The sequence below is a fragment of the Cyrtonyx montezumae genome, unplaced genomic scaffold (assembly GCF_038088225.1).
Source record: "Cyrtonyx montezumae isolate F1298 unplaced genomic scaffold, pur_monq_1.0 scaffold_8, whole genome shotgun sequence".
Taxonomy (NCBI): Eukaryota; Metazoa; Chordata; class Aves; order Galliformes; family Odontophoridae; genus Cyrtonyx; species Cyrtonyx montezumae.
The window spans coordinates 111,467,560-111,486,781 of record NW_027072089.1 but is presented as its reverse complement, the minus strand read 5'-3'; the positions used below and the strand labels follow the sequence as shown (position 1 = coordinate 111,486,781).

The 19,222-nt window shown below is 53.2% G+C and overlaps 2 protein-coding genes across 4 annotated transcripts; both read right to left on the bottom strand.

The window, feature by feature from the left end:
• Positions 1-224: 224 nt before the first annotated feature.
• HOXA11 (homeobox A11) lies at positions 225-11,269 on the bottom strand. Of its 2 annotated transcripts, XM_065753621.1 has the most exons (3): positions 10,779-11,269; positions 2,254-2,749; positions 225-933 (listed from the first exon to the last, which is right to left on the bottom strand). In XM_065753621.1, exons 1-3 carry the CDS (start codon positions 10,881-10,883, stop codon positions 701-703), a joined length of 834 nt encoding a protein of 277 aa, XP_065609693.1. In that variant the 5' UTR covers positions 10,884-11,269; the 3' UTR covers positions 225-700. The 2 variants fall into 2 exon arrangements, with proteins under 2 accessions (XP_065609693.1, XP_065609692.1); XM_065753620.1 differs by lacking the exon at positions 10,779-11,269 and having other exon boundaries at positions 2,254-2,999.
• Positions 11,270-15,939: 4,670 nt separating this feature from the next.
• Positions 15,940-18,737, bottom strand: HOXA13 (homeobox A13). Of its 2 annotated transcripts, XR_010623135.1 has the most exons (3): positions 18,065-18,737; positions 16,824-17,538; positions 15,940-16,513 (listed from the first exon to the last, which is right to left on the bottom strand). XR_010623135.1 is itself a non-coding variant. In XM_065752074.1 (2 exons), exons 1-2 carry the CDS (start codon positions 18,735-18,737, stop codon positions 17,294-17,296), a joined length of 918 nt encoding a protein of 305 aa, XP_065608146.1. In that variant the 3' UTR covers positions 15,940-17,293. The 2 variants fall into 2 exon arrangements, 1 of the variants encoding a protein (XP_065608146.1); XM_065752074.1 differs by having other exon boundaries at positions 15,940-17,538.
• Between the last annotated feature and the right edge of the window lie 485 nt (positions 18,738-19,222).

Below are 19,222 nucleotides of genomic sequence, written 5' to 3'. Positions count from 1 at the left end.
GATGTATGGCAAATTTATACCTGATGTTTTTAAAGTAAATATTTAAGCCTTTCATTTATTTCTCTTCCCACCCCTTCCCCTCTTCCTCCCGCCCCAAAGGAAACACTATTGTACCCATCGCTACATCCATGTTACAACTGCTCGTGGCTGGCCTCGTGAAGGTGTAGGCATGTCACCCTCCCCCCCCCCCCTTTTAGTTCTCTCCCCCCTCCCTTAATTCCCCTTTCAAACCCATGGGCAATGGCGCACTGCCTCTACCACAGACATTTTTCCTCCGGGAAGGACGAGAGATCATTTCCCAAAGTTTGAGTCCTGGTTGCGGTCGCTCGGGGTGTCGGTGCCCACGCCACGCTCCGCGGGGGCAGCGGGACACGGGGACACCCCCGTCCCCGCCCGGAGCTGCCGAACGCGTTGCCCGGGAAGGTGAGAGGCGTGGGCTGGGCGCTCGGAGGTGACGCGCGCGTTGGAAATGGATGGACGGCATGTGTGGCAAAATCAAACCGATTCCAGTTGGTACGTAAATATACAGACAAAACAATAAACCGTCATGGAAGGTCCAGAGCAGATTTACATGTATGGAAAACCTCGGGTTCTTCGAGTCCCGTCAGATACACACCTCCTTCCTCCATGTAACCTCGTGGCTTGACCTTGTCAAGGGCGAAATCTGAATTTAATCTCGTATTGAAAAACGCTACGAGTTTTAAAGTAGTGGATTAGCTGAGTAATATTGTAATCGGTCCCTGTTAATTTTTTTTTCTTTCATTCTTCTGTTCTGAAACCATATTTTTACTTGGCGGTCGGTCAGATTGAGCATTCGGGAGAGCTGGAGGCGTTTCTCTTTGTTTATGTAGACACTGAAGAAGAATTCCCTTTCTAGCTCTCTAATCTGGTATTTGGTGTAGGGGCATCTCTTTTTACGGGTCCGTTGTCCACCTGTGGAGCGAGAAAAGGCACAAGGGTTTGTCACGGCGGGGCCTTCGGCGGGGGCCGGGTGGGGGGGGGTGGGCAGGGTGGGGGCTACACCGGGGCAAAACACCTCGAGGCACTACAACGCGCGTTCTGCCCGCTCCGAGGCCGCCGTCGGCAGCTCACGGAGGGCTTCGGGGAGCCGGGACCCTCCCGGCCCCCGGCAGGGCGGAACCCCACTGAGGCCTCTCTCCGCGGGAGGAAGGGGCGAGCAGCCGGGAGGAAGCCCTCGGAGGCGGCTCGGCCGGAGCCAGGCGCTCGGAGCATGGGCAGCAGCCGCCCCCCACCCCCCCTCCAGCAGCCGGGCAGCCCCGCAGAGCTCCGTTCCCCGCTCCGGAGGCCGAGAGCGACCGCACGGCCCCGACACAGCGCAGCCCCGAGCCCGCGGCCGCAGCACGTTCCGGCGCCTGTTTTCGAGCACGCTCAGCCACGATCTCGGGGTGTTCTCCTCGCGCTCAGCCGCCGCGGTTTTAAAGTTCATTAAGCAGAATAGAAAAGGGCTCGAGGCTCAGAAGCCCTTTGCATTCAATCTAGCCGCTACCCCTTTAAAAACTTCCTTTTCTGGTACAGTTCATTGTCGAGGTATTTTTCCCCGAGCTGTATACTGGCGTTGCCTTTTAAAAAGCCCACATAAAAAAATCAGCCTTTGACAGATTGAATAACAATTGTAAGTAACAAACTGTTGGACAGAAGGCAACGCGTAATTGCCACAGCGCCCGAGTAAAATGGCTTCCTTTAGACAAAAAGGCCAGCTTTAGGTTAATTTGTTTCTTTTAATATATTGCTACAGTTCAGGCGGCTACTTTATCTGCTCAACGCGGCTCGAGCGCAATCGTTAAAGCGGCGATGGCTTTGAATGCGGCTCCTAACTAGGCTCCCGGTGCAACACATGGCTTTTATAAAATCACGGGATTACATCGGTATCAAAGGAGCCGGGATCGCCCTTCTCTGCCGAATTTACAGGCGCCCGACGCACGTTATTATATTTTCGAGAGCCGACCGCAGAGCACCTTTTTATTACGATTCCTCCCCCCCCACAAAAAAAAAAGAGAGGAAGGAGAAAGAAAAATTTTTAAAGGCATCCGTTGCCCGGTGGGTATTTCACGGCCAATTTCAGCACTAAACACGTGATCTCGCCTTTTATAACAAAGTTTTGTTGGGGGAAATCTAAAGGCCCTTCATAAACCTTATATGCTTATAAAACAGCATATAAAAATTTAACAGCGGCGGTGCGCTACATTTCCAAGTCCCTCTCCGAAAGCGCTCGGGCGCTGCCTTTATACGTACTGGAGCTGCCGGATTTCTCCTCATTGTTGCCGGAAGATGACTCGGGGCTGCTGCCGCTCTCCGGCCGCCTCCGCCTCTCCTTCCCGGCCGCCGCCGCCCCTCCGCAGCCGCCCTCCGAACTTGAAGTTGCCGCCGTCGCCCCGGTGGCCGCGGGCGCCTTCTCGCCGCTCTTGTCCGGCGGATAGTCCGCGGAGGACGGGTTCTCCGCCGTGCCGTACGCCGTCTCGAAAAACTGGTCGAAAGCCTGCGGCAGGACCCCGTTCCTGCCCACCGTGCTATAGAAATTGGACGAGACGTTGGCGCTGGGGTGGTGGTAGACGTTCGCGGTGCTTTTGCCGAACACCTCGCCCATGCTGGCGGTGGTGGTGGAAGGCAAGCAGTCTCTGTGCATGATCTCCTCTGCGGAGTAGCAGTGGGGCAGGTTGTTCCGGGGGTGCCATTTACTGGAGGGATCAATGGCATATTCCCTGAAGGTCACTTCTCTCACGGGTTGGACCTGGGGCAGGTTGGAGGAGTAGGAGTATGTCATAGGGCGAGAAGACGGGGTCTGGGGCAGAAAAGAAGGGAGGCTGGAGAAATCAGGACCCGAGACGTAGTACGTACAACTTGGCAAATACATGTTAGAGGAACAAGGAACACGCTCATCAAAATCCATCATTAGGGCTACCTCGGCTTCTCCGCATTAGCTGAGCTTAACATGATTCTCTAGCGCAGCTGCCCCTTTGAAGCAGATCCGTGAAGTAAGAAATTGGGAGACGTAAGCTGACGTGGAGAGCCTCCGGCCTCGGCGGGGAGGTGCGGCCACGTGACGCGCCGTGCAAATTGACAAGCGGCGGCTGCGGGCCCGCGCCTCTTTGTAGCCATCTCGGGGGAAGCAACAGATCGGCGCGGCGCGGCCCCGCACCGCACGGCCCCGCACCCGCACCGCGCGGCCCCGCTCCGCCCGCCCCCGCCGCCCGCCCGGCCCCGGCGCAGCACCGCGCAGCACCGCGCAGGTTGGCCCCGCTACGGTGCGGGACACAAAGGCACCGCGCGGCACTGCACTGCCCCACACTTAGCGCCCGGCCCCTCGCACCCCCTGGCTCTGCAGCACTTAGCAATGCCCACAGGGCTAGGTGAGAGCTCTCTGTTTGTTTGTTCGCTTGCTGGGGTGTGTGGCGGCTCGTTGGCAGGCTCCGAAAGGAAGGGAGCCGGAGAAATTAAGCAACGATTCCTTCTAGAAGGCTGCTTCCTAGCAGGAAGCGCTCCTTGGCAAAGCGGTCAGTTTAGGGTTTATGTTTTGCCCCACTCCTTTCTTTTTTCCCTTTTTTTCCTTTTTTTTTTTCCTACATTTGCTTTGGTTGGATCTTAAGGTTCACCCCACACCTCCCCTCCTCCCCCACCCCCAACAACGACAAAAAATTGTTTATATATATATATATAAATATATATATTTAAAGCCCCCTCGCCCTGCAGGGTTTTGCTGGAAACCTTCCTAGCAAGAATGTGCCAGGGTCAAGTCTGCACTGATTTTCATGGTGAATAGATTACATGCTTGCATTCATGTTCACTTCCGAAGCGCTTAGTGTCTTCCTTCCCTCCCTTACATATTAACCTCAAATACCCCGTGCGGCTCCAGCCAAGCCTCACCAGAGGTACTTAGCAATATTGGATTCCCAGAACGCAGGTTCGCTTTCCTCACCACCACCCCCACCTCCCCGAACCATCGCCTGCCTATTTGCCACGCCAGAAAGCCCTTTAAATTGCAGAGCACTGGGCTAAAAAGTGTTCGCTGATCTCTTCGCCTCCGCACCGCTGCTAAATGCTTGGAAAACCGGTGGATGTAGGGCTGCCCCGCTTCGACAAATACTCCGGGTTTAATTGCCAGAAGCCCAGTTAAAATTATTTGACATACTGTTAACCCCTAGGAACAAACTCGCCGTAGCGAGATCCTTTCCTTTCTGCCTCGTACCGTCGCCGAAGGCTGAGCCCCGGGGAGACCTATTTTTAAAAAGTGGTTAAACTTTTACTATTGTTGCATGAAAGGGATGATATAGAAAGCGGATTGCACAGGGCAGAGACTAAAAAGTACTTCTCTGCCAATAAAAATGCACACCCCACCGAACGAGCGCAGCCAAAGAAAACAGAGAAATACGCCAAAGAATACAGCACCTTTTCAGGCATGGACATCCCTCAGCTGTTGGGAAAAAATACGTGTATAGAGAAATGTTTTTTTGCTGTTCTGATGCTCGATTTCAGAAAAGAAGTATTTGGGTTCCGGCTGGATTTAATCGTAATAGAAAAACAGAACGGCAAAAGGATGTCGTAGAGCCGGTGCTCCGATGAAATCAGACGGAGCTCGAGGTCTGTGCCCCCGTGGACAGGGGAGGCTGATGGAAGGGGAACCGAGTTGCGGGAGAAACAATATTTGTATTTCCCCCCCTTTTCCTCTGCAGCGCTGCGGAAGTATTTATATATCCGGAGAAAGTTCTATAGTAAATTCTGGAGATCTTCGGTATTTAAATATCAACATCGATTTGTTTATTTATGGCTCAGCTTATCGTAACCGACTCGATAACAAATCTAATCATGTTGCACGCAGAAAAAAATATTCTCATTATGTATTTTCCCTACGTTATAGTTAACTGTTACATTTGAATTCGAGCTGTAAATTCAATATTATCAAGTAATTACTTTGTAGCGGAGTAAACTAATTTATTAGCATTAATGTTTATATGCCTTTCTCTTATTTTACAAGGGTTACCGTTCACAAATCAAATGCTTCGGACGTATCCCCCTAATGAACTCTTTATTTTGGTTTGCTGCGAGAACTTCTTATGCTTGCTGCATGTCTGCGAGCTGAACTTGAAATTAGTGAATTAATCTTCAGGCTTGACGTGTTTGCTAGAAAGTGGATGGAAAGGGATCGCATGTCGTCAAAACCGCTAGCAGAAGACTGCATTGTCGTTTGGGGATTGTAAAAGCGCTTGGGGATTCTCCCTCTCCCTCTCTCCCCCCTCCTATAACTTGGGGTGGGGGTGGGGGGGGTGCAAGAGCTCTGGTTGGCTTTTTCTTTAACGCTTATACCCGCGCTCGCATCTCATTTCTCCCCCACTCCTTCGGAGGGAGGAGGGGGTTGAGGGGTGGAAATCCTCTTTGGGCACCCAGCACGGACTGTGTCCCCCCCGTCCCTCCACCCTCAGCTCTGTCCCCCCTCACCGCCGCCCCTCCCTGCGCACAGAAAGGCAGCATTGGGATTTCGGTGACTTTGAGATAACAAAGGCGCCACCATTGCAGAGCCTCGCCCCGCCTCTGGGTGATGGCAAACAAATTCTTGCACTTGTATTAGGGCTTTTAAGGCTATAATTGAACGCGGCGCGTCTAGGAGAACCGAAAACAGTTCTAGACTGACCTGCGGTTTTATAGCACTTTGGCAGTCAACTTCAGCTTGTGTCAGAGCAGACACGACAGGGCTGCCCGGCCCCTGGACGCCACCTACTTGGCCCGGCTGCGGCCCCCCCCTGCACTCACCCCATGGCAGAGCGGGGGCAGCGCTGGCACAGGACTGGACCGGGCTTCTTGTGCCCGAGGTCGAGGCAGCTCCTGCACACAAAGGGAAATCGAGGAAAGGGAAGGGGGGAAGGGGGGTGAGGCTGCAGCCCGGCCACCCCCTGCGAACTGGGCGTGTGTGTGCGCGGGCACAGCGAGCACACGTGCGGCCCCGATGGCTACTTTGGGATTGCTCCGGCTGTGCCTCCTCCCCTCGCTCCCCAAAGTAAAAATAATAATAACGATAATAATATTAATAGCAGCAAAAACTCAACACCCACTCCAGCAGCATATTGGATCCATCCAGTTTTCAAGGCGGGGGGACTCCAGAACGCCTCTCCCAGCGAGCCGGGGAAGGCAGGGAGCGAGAAAACACACCCGGCACGGACTGTTCTCTGCTTTATTTGCTGTTAAGTGAAACAGAGATAATGTTCGCTTAAAGCCCCGGAATGTGTGGGTAATTGCAGGGAGCCTGCTGTTAGGTTGCTGTGCTCAGCACAATTATCAATGTCGATTATTTGGTCTAACGTTGAATTGCTCTTTTAATACAGTAATTGGGACTTCCGCGTCGAGGAAGGGGGAAAATCGAGCCTTTCCTTTCCTAAGCTCGACGAAAACAACATCAACAAAGGGAGGCATTGCGTTTGGAGAAGCAAAATGCATTCGTTCCGCCTCCCCGAGTATTTCAGCCGGATTAGGGAGGCTCAAAACGCTGCGAATTTTGCAGCTCTGCTGCTGCAGAACGTTTTGCAAAGGACGGACGTGGCCAAGAGGCGGAGAGGCTGGGAGCACGGTCACCCGGTTAGCTAAGCTAAACAAAGCAGGGGAAAGCTACATCTCTTCTTTGGAGGAATATAAACAGAGCCGGGACGCCTCGATAGCGCGGCTCTATGTATACACATCGCGTGCAAAGGGGACTGTTTAACTTACTACTGCTGTTCTCCGAAAGGTCAAGTTCTCTAGTATCCAAATTGTTGTCTTTTTTTTTTTTTTCTCTCCTTTTTTTTTTTTTTTTCTTTCTTTTTTTTTTGGTCTGTGTTTTGCTTTACAAAACGGTAAGCCGAGCGTTTACCTTGCCGGTAGGGTGGGTGCCTGCGATTAACAGCGGCGACGTGTGATAAAAGGGATTTGTTGTCGGCTAGAGCTAATTGAAATATTCCCGATTGCTGGTTTGAGTCTTGAAGGCTCCTTCCGCGTAGGCACGGCGGGGCTCGCTCCTACTCTGCCACGGGAGAGTATCTCATGGATTAGGACAGCGCTTCATAAACGTACGGGCTGATGACAGCGTACGAAGTCCTATTAGAAAAATGTAGGATGAGGGAATTCACAGCGCTCTTGCCACATCCCCTTCTCCCTTTTCCAATGAAAATAATGCCAGAAGGCGATAATTCTTCTCAAAATTGGCCAGGAATGCAGCTTCAGAAAAGCGTGGTTATTGTTTGGATTTAAAGTATTTCGAGCTCAGAAGTTTTTAACCGGCGTTTGTTCTTTCCTGGTTGCCTTTTGTCCGTTAGGGAAAGGAGCTGCACGTATCCGTCTATTAAAATCAAACCAAAACACCACCACCACCACCAAAAACCTAAATATACCTTCAACAACGTGGTGGAGGGAAGTACTATAATACTTAGATGCGATTTTTCAAGTATTAGTTTATCCCATAGTCTGAAGTGATTTTTGATAGCGGCGAGAGGGAAGCCCCATGCTGTGACTCGGAGCAGCTATTTGTGTCCCGAACCCGAGCGGTATGGTTGTGATTTTGCTTAGGGAACTGCAGACTACGTGGAACGAAAAAGGGCAGAGGTAAACAGGACTCGAGGCAAGGTGATTCTGCCTTCTTCGTTGCATCTAATCTTACTGCGTTATTTAGGAGACGTGAACTTCTCGAAGGGTTGAACTCATCTGCGAGAAGAAAATGGTAGATTGATTTTTAATGTCAGCTACCGAGATTCTTTCCTTTGCTCTGTCACGCTCCCTTTTTAGTCGCAGAGATGGAAAAGTTGCAGTGGGGTATTTTTTTCCACCTCAAAGCTTGAGCTTCGGACCTATGGAAATCTGTTCGTCTCTGGCCACCAAGCACGATATTTTGCATCCCTTTGCGAGGATGGACCTCTCCTCCTGGACTCACCCTGACTCCTATCGTTTCAACCAAGCACAAACACTGAGAGCAGTTTTCAGAACAGGAAGCTTACTGCGGCAAGAACACTTTCCTAAGAACTATTTTCTCGCCCTTTTGCAGCAGAACGATTTGTTGTCGTAACGCACGCCCAGCATCTTTACAAGCGCGGAGGGTTTCCCATCACCGTGTGCCCCACAGCCCGCCTCCCCAGCGCTGTGCCCCCCACTCGGTCTCGCTGAAGCCCCTGTAGAATCCAGGTTATATTTACTGCTCGCAGTTTGCTTCCGATAGACAATACAGGCAGATTTAGCAACAAAGAGGGCATAAAGAAGTGCTATCGTAGATGGTCAAGTTTCGGAGTTCGACTGACTGGGGATGCTGCCAGCAGGGTCCGCTTTTCTGCACTTGAATGCTCTGCGAGACCCTCTCGACGCGTGAAAATGCACATCCAATCTTTTCTCCTCCTATGGAAACAACTACAGGTGCAGGAGTACTCTAACAAAAACCAGGGTGCTGGGAGGGGTGTCTGCTCGAGAAGGAGACCGAAAGCCAACTCCTCCAGTTCTTTCCCCCCGATACCGAACCCAGCCTCTTCCCACGGGTTCCCACCGAAATACACAGAAAAAAAAAAAAAAAGGGACATAGGCACCGGGGGCGGCAGGCAGCTACAGCCACCTTTCACCCCCATCGGTTTCACGTGGAATTAATCCGAGCGCTTAGTGAACGTCCCCAGCGAGCCCTGAGAAGTGCGGGGCTGTCACACGACTCGGAGATCCCCGCACACGGCCACATCCCGACGGTGTTCCCGTGCAAAATTCCCCCGCAGCCCGGAACACCGCTTCCCTATGCACAGGAAAAAAAAAAAAGGGAAAAAAAGAAAAAAAAAAAGTCCGCCCAAACATTCCCACGTCGCCTTACATTTAAAAGTATCTCTACAACTGATGCCTTGAACTTGACCTTAGATTTGTTAATCCAGGAAATATATTCGGCGAGAGAGAAAAAAAAAATCCAGCCGCGGTGCCTCTGACAAACGGGAATCCTTCTCGCTCCGAGCGAACAGCGCACACGAAATACGAGCTACATAACGTGCCCTCCACACGAGGAGCAGAAAACTACAGAAATCGAAATGCCTCAACGCCGGGACGCTCTCCTCGCAGTCGCACCGCTCCGTGATGCCGTGGTGCAAGTTTACCGCACTCGGTACAACGATTCGAGTCGAGTTAATCGACCGGGATTCTCAGCTGCATTGAATTGGATAGGATAGAAGGCTTTCTCTAGCGCACATTGGATTTTAACAGTGATTTATAAAGTTGCTGCTTCCCCCCCCCCCTCTTATATTTTTGCCCAACTCGCCAAGAAACAGAGGATTTTACTGTACCACACTGCTAACTTTATGGGAGAGCCTTTTTCACATATCGTGAAACCCACCGGAGTAAGAACGCTTCTTCCTCAAGGATAGATCAGGGGGCGGGCACAGGAAGTATCCCAGTGCCGGGGCTGTCAAATCAACGACTTGAAAGCCCGAACTTCATATTTTGATAGTTTCTCAGAGCTGCTTGATAATGGAGGTACCTGTACCAGGAAAACGACCTTCGGAGCAACCTATTGGTCTAAAACGAACTGAAAATACTCATTCAATTCCGAACGGAGCCGTTTGCCCCGCGCAGTCAAGCTCCCCGAGGGCTGCTCACTGTCTGTCCTCCCCTGTGTCACGCAAAGACACCCGCACGGGGAGAGCTCCTTCTGCGCCCAACATGGCTGCTCCGGGCGGTGCGGGATGAGCTCCCGCTCCCGGTGCTGCACCGCAGCACTGCGGGCAGAGCCGCTCCAGGACGGCCGGGTGGAGGAACCGGGGCCGTCCCGGCACGGCACGGCCGTGCTCAGCCTTTCCCTTTCGGTTTACCCCCCGCCTCCAAGCGCTCACACGGCGCGGTGTTTCCATTTTGCAAAACCTGTCATATTTCAATGGTAGCCAACCGCTAGCCGCAGACGGAGCTCATCCAAGATGGCTTTGTGTTTAAATCTATCATTTTTTACACTCGCCCGAGGGCACCTCGAGGTGAAAGACCAGAGCATTGCAAACACCCCTAGACGCAATCGAAAATTCCTAATAACCCAAACCGACCAATGTATGCGATCAGGAATAAATAAACACGCTTTGCTCAGTGTGTTCAGCCCAGTGCGTCTCCCGACGCTGTCCGCCGGCAGGTTGCAGCGCCCGGGCCGCGTTTCCTTCCCCACACACACGCCCAAGCCCTGGCCACCAGCAGACAGGTTAACCCGCCTCTCACATCCTTCCCCGCATCATCCCACACAGGGCTTCCGACCCTCCTCCCCATCTCATCAAAGAGTACAGTCATTTCAGAGGCGACCACCACGCGCAGGCGGCCGGGGATAAATAACAGCCGGGAACCGCTTCGTAGAGCTGCCCGTCCCAACGCTGCCAGGGTACAAAGCCCAGAGAGCTGCAGTCCCGACTGCGAGCTCTCCCGCACCCTGCGCTCTGCCCCAGCCCTCCCGGCCCCCCTCCTGCCAGGATCCTTCCCTTCTTCCACCTATACCGGGCTGAGAAGCGGCAGCTCTGGGAAAGGTGGAGCCAGCGGGAGAAGCGAGCTTACATTTGGGAGCGGCTCCCCTTGCCCATCAGCATCACCTCGCAGCCTCCGCACCCCTCTCCCCGTGAGCGTGGGACGCACGGAGCCGGGCGGGCAGATGGGTGGGCGCGGGGGGGAGCGGGGCCCTGGAAAACCCTCTGCAAAGGCCTTCCGAGTCACGCACGGGGCTGCGCGGGTGGGTTTGTTGTTGGCATCGTGGCTTCGTTCACCACCGAGCAGGGGGAGAGGACAAACATTCACTTCCAGGAAGAGCAGGAAAATCTTACCCCGGCATCCCGACGTGTCTCGCCTGTGCAATCCCCACGGAGGCTGACAGCGAGGATCCTGCGCTGGGCTGGAGACCTCCGCAGCAGTGAGGATGGAGCGTACATTTTTTGGTTTCCTTCCCCACTGTTTAAATATCCCCGGTCCACAAGACATTCCTTCTCGGTCTCCCATTGACTCGGGTCTCTGTTGGTTTGGGTTTATATATATACACATTTTATTTTGTTGCTCTAGTTGCTGTTTGCCTGCCTTTGAACGGAGAGAAGTGTAGCCACTAGGGCACAGCGTCCTTCCTGCCAGCTTCAGGCTGATTGCAAAACGCAGCGATACCACGAGCTAATTAGGATCGTTGCCGTTATTATCACTGCTGTCAGAGCCGTTTATTTTCCCTCTCTCTGTCTCTCCCGGTCCCCTACGCTTTCCGATGTCGATGTGCACACACACAAGGTGATAGCAGGAGGCTAAAACGCTGTCTAGTTCCATCGAATCCCACCGCACGAGAAGGAGAGGAAAAAAAAAAAAGAAAAAGAAAAAGTCCAAGTGTTTTTGATCGCGGGACACCCGTCCGTTCCTCCCCAGTACACCCCGGGTCACAGTACAGTAATGACCATGGGTTGCGTGCTGTAGGACTTGACCTTTCCTACGTAGCAGAGGGCGCTTTTCTCCCCGCCACGGGGAGGGGAGGGCGGGGGAGGAAGGGAGGAAGGGAGATGCTCTCTTTGGGGATGTTTAATCACAATTCAGATCTAGGAGCGGGCAAAGCCTCTTGCTTTCAGCACGCCATGTTGAAGCCATTCACTGGAGCAAAAAAAAAAAAAAAGAAAAAAATCCTTTTTTTTTTTTTTGGAAGGGGTTTGGTGGGGGGGGAGAGGGGGGGAAGGCCGGAGGGAGGAGGGAGGGAGGAGGGAGGGAGGAAAGACTTAATGAACATTTGCATTTCGTCCCCTAGTTCATGAATCAACTGCATTCACGAGGGAGGGGGCCCGGCCGTGAGGCGGGGGCAAGGAAGGCCCCGCGGTGCGGTTAAAACCCCGCGGGCGGCACCCACGGCCCCACAGCCCCGCTGAAACACTAAGGACACCCCTCTGAACCCCCCCCACACCCCGCACCCCCTTCTCTCAGGACTCCAGCACCGACGGAAGACACACAAGGCCATCTCTCCAAATCATCATTGAAGTGCGTTAAAACGCACGAAAAAGTTATGAATGGCAACAACCGTCCTTTTAGCGCCTGCCAAATCATTTCATGTAATGTTTTCTTCGTATTAAAGGCTGTCTTGCTCTCATTGCTCACACTGCCTATGGAGAATGCTGAAATGCGCGAGGAGTGGGATTTCATTAAAGCATTTGTCGTCCCCGTCCCCCTCCCCCAAATTTTAGTTTATAGGGTAAAGGCCGAGATGCTTACCCGCACGTTCTGATGAATACAAAATAAAACCCATGCTCTGGAAGCGCGGGGAGATCTTATTTTGAATATATCAGTGTTGAGCACCATATTTTCTCCTTTCTCTTCGAAGGTCTCCTCGTTCTTAAGCGGAAGTATTTCCGAGAGAAAGAAGGCGGAAAAAGTGACATCTTTGCAGTTCTCCTTCTCTTCCTTTTCTTCCTTTTTTTTTTTTTTTTCTTTTCTTATTTTAATTTTATTTTTTTCGGAAATATGCTCCTGTCAAGGTTTATTTCCCACAGCAAACCACCTTCGCTTCTGCCAAGAGCTCGAGGAGCGGATAGATTAAATACGGATTCATTTCTCGGTGGGGAAAAAAAAAAGAAAAAAAAGAAAGACAAAACATTCGCTGTGCCCTCTGTCTGCATCACAGCCGTAGGGCCACTTCTGTCCGTGGGAATCCCCAATTACTGGGACCGAGGACGCCAAGAACTGTGTGATTATACACCAAAAAACCTGTCGCTCGGAACTAAGAGTGTCAGCCGCCGAAACTTGCAGAAATTATTTGAAGTGAAAGTGAAGTAGTTAAATACATATGTATCTTGAATTGTATTTCGCATTTTACACCGGGAATGAAATATCGCTCTGACATTAATGTTTCCATAAAGGCACTCAGTGTACAGCAGTACCATGCTTCTCTGTCCCTCAATGTCCCTCTGCACACTGGGTTCTACGGGCAAAGTTTGCATTTCTGGGGGAGCCGAGAACATATTGGGTTTTTGCGCGGTTGGATTTCTAATTTTGTGTTTGTTTTGCTTTCAAATCCCTCTTCCGGGACATTTTTTTTTCCATGCCTTCATCTAAAACCCCCGTTCGTCTAACCGCACAAGGCAGGACAATGAGCTCCCCACCACCATCTTAAAACACTGCCTGTAACGCGGGAGTATAAATACTAATTCCTTCCGAACCGCGTATATGGTCGGACGTCGTGAAGCAATGCGTCGCGGGGCTTAATTATTTTCGACGGTGAATATTGTCTTATAAAACATATTAAAGGATGCATTTTAGGACGTGGGCGGCAGATTGGTGAGAGGAGAATATGTATTACAACAGCAATTTGTACTTGAAAATGTATGTGCCAACAGCTTTTGGACGGTAAATGAAGGTAATAAATAACGCGAACACACACACATCTACCCGAGGTCCCAAACACGCGGAGGAGGGACGGGGAGATGGGTGCGGGCTGCGGGCAGAAGTGGGACGGGGCAGCGGTGTTTCACGCCCGCACGCGAGCAATCTCCGCGGCTCAGCGCGCAGCCCGCTGCCCCATCACTCTGCCCCGCAGTCCCGGCCATCATTCGGCCGAGCGAGCCGCTGAGCTCCGGAGCCGTGTCCCGCAACCTGGGGGGAGGCAGCGGGGTCACCGCAGCCCCGAGGGGACGAACCGTGCCCGGGGATGCTCCGCGCCGCCGCCGGTGGGCCTGATCCTGCGGCCGGGCCGTGCGCTGCGCGGGGAAACGCGACCGCTCCACTCCTGCAGAGCTCGGGCAGTCTCGCACGGGAGCGGGGGTCCGGTCCAAAATATCACCTTACTCCTGCCAGCGGTCACGAGTCAAGCGCTCCCCTTTTTACCCTGTGAAATATATCTGCGGCGCAGCTATTTGAACAGTAGTGGGAATTCGAGTTCGCTAATCCACGGTCTAGAAATGCTTAGGAGATTTGATCGGTAAGCACTGCAGTGTGAAAAAGTAATCTCCAAGCGGTAGCTCCGATTCAAAGTTACTTTATTTTCTTTCTTTTTTCTTTCTTTCTCTCTTTTTCTTTCTTTCTGTCTTTCTTTTTTTTTTTTTTTTTTTTTTCTTAAGCCGTTATTGTATTTAAGTCAGCCATATTCTCGTTGAGCTTTTCTTTCAAGGTCTCCTGAATTCTATCGCTCTGGGGCACGGTGTGAGAAGAAAAGATCTTGCCTCAGATACACAATCACCGCAGGCTCAAGTCGTGCATATCGCCCTCAGCTCCGACTTGGAATACATGCAATTTGTGGCGTATCTAACGCTATAATTACACAGGTTGCGAAATATAACGGAATAAATAGAATTATCCTCTCAGAGCGAGAACAAGTGTAATTCACAAGTGCCTTACTCCAGGACATTTGGTTCCTTTAGGAGAAAGCTTTGCAATGAGCTTTCCTGCCTGCTGCCTGTCTCAGGTATCTGCCTGCCGGCTGCAGGTACACTCCGTGCAAACCCTATTGCTGGATTTCCGTGCACGGTGCGACCGAGGGGAGCCCGTTCCCAGGGTCCGAACAACCCCAGCTCGGGATTTTTGCTGAGCTCTCCGAATGAAAATCAGCCCGTCGGCAGCAGGCCGCCGCGCTTCAGTGGGGCAGTGGATGCTGCTGCCATCCCAGCCTGGCTTCGCTCGGCCCGGGCAGCCACAGGCCCCACAGCTCCACGTCCTCCACTCCCTCTCAGCCTTGCCGTGGGGGCTGCCTCAAGTCCCCTCCCTGGATAATGCTATCACCCCAGAACAGAGCCCGACGGCGAGGCCCGCAGACCTCATGGCCAGCTCTCCCTGGCCGCTCCCACACTGGGACTGGGGAAACCTCGCTCAGAGAGTTCTCGGACATCCCCCGCGTGTATGCCTCGATGTACTCATGTCGCAACGTTGGGGGGTGCCCGTGGCCTGCCACCTCCCGAGCCGGCCCGGCGCACCATGGGCCCCGCGATTCCGACAGGCCTCGGGCGCGGCGGCTTCCTGGAAAACAGAGCTTTCCTGCAGGTACTTTCCTTGTAAGTTATGGCACAGATGCGTTACGCTCCGGTTGGAGCGCCAGCAAGCCCTCGGCAGAGGTACGGCCCTTTGAATTTCAGAAATGTAAGTCTAGAAGTCTGCACTGCGAGTGGCATCCGATACCCCCTAAACATACCGTAAAGGTTCCCCGATAACTCTAATTAGAGCTGCAGACCACCGAAGGAGACAGGCGGCGAAAGCGGCTCTGCCTTTGTACCCGACCGAACCCGCGGCTCTGCGGCCCCGCGCGCCGCACAGACACCGATTTTCAACGCCGGACCGGACCTGCCGCTCCCGCATCCCCTCCGGAGAAGACAGAACAAAGCACAAACGCTTCGCCTTCTTTCTCCAGCCCTCACACGCCGGAGACAAGAAGAAATACGCGAGCGCGGAGGCGCGGAGAGCCGCCGCAGCCCGCCCGGGGGATGCTGCGCGGGCGCGGCCAGGTGCGGGCGCGGCGCGGCCACGAGGTGGCGCCATCGTCCCGCAAATGGCGGCGGCGGCGGCGCAGGGAGCTGTCAAAAGTCAAGGTCACAAATCGGCGTTTTTCCCCTCAAGGTCAAGGTTTGGGCCTTCCCCGGCCCGGCCTGGCCGCAGTGCCCCCACCTTCCCCTCCGCCGCCGCGGCCCCAAAGCTCCCCACCGGCTTCCATTTCCCTGAGGGGGCCGCGTTGCAGTGCCGGTGCCATGCTCCTCTTCCTCCCCTGACCCCAGACCCTCAGCAAAGCTCTCCCCAACATCACTGAACATCTCTAGGAACGCTGACTACAGGCGAGCTTGCTTCCACAGAAACACCCTCCATAAATGAAATAAAATAGCCACTGATACATCTACACAAACACACACACACATATATATATATAAGCTACATAATGGAAGACAACAATATTACAGTTACATGACAGATTATACATTGTCCTCTTTTCTTTTTTACTTTCTTACGGAATGCACATAGGTATCGAAAAATAAAGAGTATTTCTTCCAGGTTTTATTACAGTGACTATTTTATTATAACAGTATTAATACTACTATGCCTATCTACACGTCTTGGATTTTCTTTTTTTTTTTTTTTCAGTAGAAATATAAAAAAAAATGAGGGTGCACAAGTACATTTTCACAGTGCGCTGATTTTTTGTCTTTTATTTACAAGATAGCTTCTTATAGTGAATAAAAACAAAATAATGTGCTGGTTGAAATAACTGATTGGATTAAAAGGTGCTGTAAAAAGAATCCCTACACGTTCTACTGCGGCCTCATAACAGACAATAAACAAGGAGAAACGACTAATTGCTTACAGATCAAAATATAGATTATATAGATCAAAATACTTCTGGGGAAAAAAAATAAAATGTATTTCAGTTCGAAGTTCTTGGTTTTTGGGTTTTTTTTTTTTTCCACAAAGGGATTATTTTTTTAGCCACGCGGGAACGCCAATGTTCGTGTTTTTGTATCCACCCAGAGTCAAAGCATTACAAATTTCCGGGGATTTAAAGCATTAATTCTCGAAGATCGTTTGAGGTTTGAAATAGGCAGAGTCCTTTACAACGTATCTACTGTACGGTCTGCGGGGAAAATAAAACAACAAGACAGATGACAGGAAATCATCTTTTGGAAATAAAAATAAAAATAAAACCAACAGATATCTCCAAGCAAATAATTCCCTTTCTATCCCCACTATGTGTGATGGTTCTAATCTGCTATCAGGATAGATCCTCCACAGAGCTTCCTTCATTACTGATGTCTCTGAAATCCTTATCCAGTACCTTCGAGGTTTATTATTACTTTTTTTTTTCTCTCTCTCTTTTTTTTTAACATTAAATGCATTGCTTTAAAACATACAGTAATTGTATTTTTTTTTTCACTATGGTTTACCTGAGCAGTCATTCAACATACAGTTTGGATTGCAATGGAAGAAAACAAGCTTATGTGTACGCATCGAGCTCCTGACGTTCACCAGCTCCCATCGTGGCCACGACGAGTGTTCTCAAACAGGAAGGTCACCGAAGTACTTACAAGTTGCTCGGAAAATGGTGTGTCTGAACTGCGAGCGCGTCTCTCGGGCGGGGGATGTGGGCTTTACAGTTTGGCAGTTGCACTGTCTGCTTGGGATTTCAGGAGAACTGTCAGCTTTAACCATTTGCTACAGCAGTCTTTTTAAAAAATGCTATAATTCCAAGGATGCAGATCTCTTGTTCTGAGAGAAGAGGTTCATTGTCTTTTCTTTTCTCTTTTTTTTTCCTTTTCTTTTTAATTATTATTAATAATTATTTTAATCTGAACAAAAAAAAAAAAAAAAAAAAGTTCGGACACTTCCGAGCTGCCGCTTCTCCACGGTTAATCCATTAACTGGTCGTCTTCAATTTGTTGATGACTTTTTTCTCTTTGACCCTTCTGTTCTGGAACCAGATTGTGACCTGTCTCTCTGACAGATTCGTGGTCGCCGATATTCTCCGCCGTTTGTCTTTGGTTATGAATTTATTTGTAGCATATTCCCTTTCGAGTTCTTTTAACTGCACCTTTGTGTAGGGCACTCGCTTCTTCCTCCCGCGTCTGTACGAGTTCGCATCCGAGGGATGCGAAACGACGTCTGCAACACAAAAACCAAGCAGCAAGCGTTAGGAAATCGCAACGACCGCTCGGGACATCCTCCGGTAGCCCAGGGCTCGGAGCCGGCTCCTCCGGCCGCCTCCCTCCCCCCCGTGCCCACCCCGGTCCCGCTCAGCTCTCGGGGCTCAACCCCGGGGCACGAGGATGAGGGGGGGGCTCGGCCTTGGCAGCGCCTGAGCTCAGCCCCGCGAGGGGCAGTCCCGGCCTCGCCGCGTATGGAAAATTGTGCCTGGGCGAGCTTCCCCGCAGGCTCCGGCCCCGGCAGCCCCTCTCAGCTGTTTCCTCTCCCGCAGCCCCGGGCGGGCGAGGCGCGATGCGCCGGGCGCGGGGGAGGGGGCGGCACCGGTGCCATCCCCGCGGCGCCGGGGCGGGATGGGGCCGGGGAGCGCGGGCGGGGCGGGGACGGAGCAGCCCGGGGGGAACCCGGGGGGGGGTGGGGGAACCCGGACGCGGGAGCGGGGAGGGGGGCGAGCGGGAGGGGGCCGGGGAGCGCGCAGGTGTATTACCCGGGAGGGTGGACTTCCAGAGGTGAGGCGGCTGGCTCTGCTCCTTGGGGCAGTACACTTGCCCGTTCCACCCGTTGGTGATGGCCCACGGCTGGTAGCTGTCCATGGGGAGCAGGGAGTCGTGGCGCGGCTCGCCGGGGCCGCCGATCGTGGGCACGACGGGCATGTCCAGGTAGCCGGGCACCGGCTGGTAGGGCCCGGCCGCGTAGCCCTGGTAGAAGGCGAACTCCTTGGCTCGCGACGTGAACTCCTCGCCGGAGACCGACGTGTCCATGTACTTGTCGGCGAAGGTGGAGGCGGGCTGGGCGCAGGACTTGATGGCGTTGTGGTGGGTCATGCGGCACGGGTAGTAGCCGCTGCCGAAGTAGCCGTAGGGCAGCGCGGCGCCGGAGGAGCTCTGCACGGCGGCGGAGCAGGGGCTGCACTGCTTGACAGCGGGCTCGGCCATGCCGGCGGCGGGGGCCTCGCTCGACGTGTAGGCGGCGGCGCTGGGGGCGGCCAGGGGCGCGGGGTGAGCCATCAGGTTGCGGCACGGGTTGGCCGCCGCAGCCGCCGCGAAGTTACTGCCGGCGTGAAACCCGTCCATGTTCTTATTGATCTCATCCAGGCTGTTGTCGTAGAGGAACATGACGGGCTCGATCCAGCGGGGGTGGAGGAGCACGGAGGCTGTCATAGCCCGCTCCGCATTGAGACTAGTGGCTCTTTTTTAAAAGCCCCAAAGACTGAAAAAAGAGATACTAAATCTCCGGGACTTGACCAAGGCTGACGCGCCAGTGTCGCGCCAGGCGGGCCCTCATTGGGCCGCCCGCCCCCACGTGATATGCAAAGCAGCTGATAAACATCTGAAGGAATAAAGTGGAGATAATTAAATAATGCAATAACCGCGCGGGGCCGGGTCCCGGCCCGGGGGCGCGGGCACGGGCGCGGGCACGGCGCGGCCCGGCGGCAGCCGCGCGGGGCACGGGCGCGGCCGGGGATGGGGTGGGGGGGCCGAGGGGGCCCTGTCTCCTCCTCCCTCTCTCCCTCCTTCCTCTCTCCCTCCTCCCCTCGCCACCGAGGCGTGAGCCGTTCGGCCCTGTTGTCGCCGCGGCGCGCTCCCCGAGGTGCGGGGTTCCCCCCACCCCCCCAAGAACCGCAGCCGCTTCGCCCCCGCGCCGA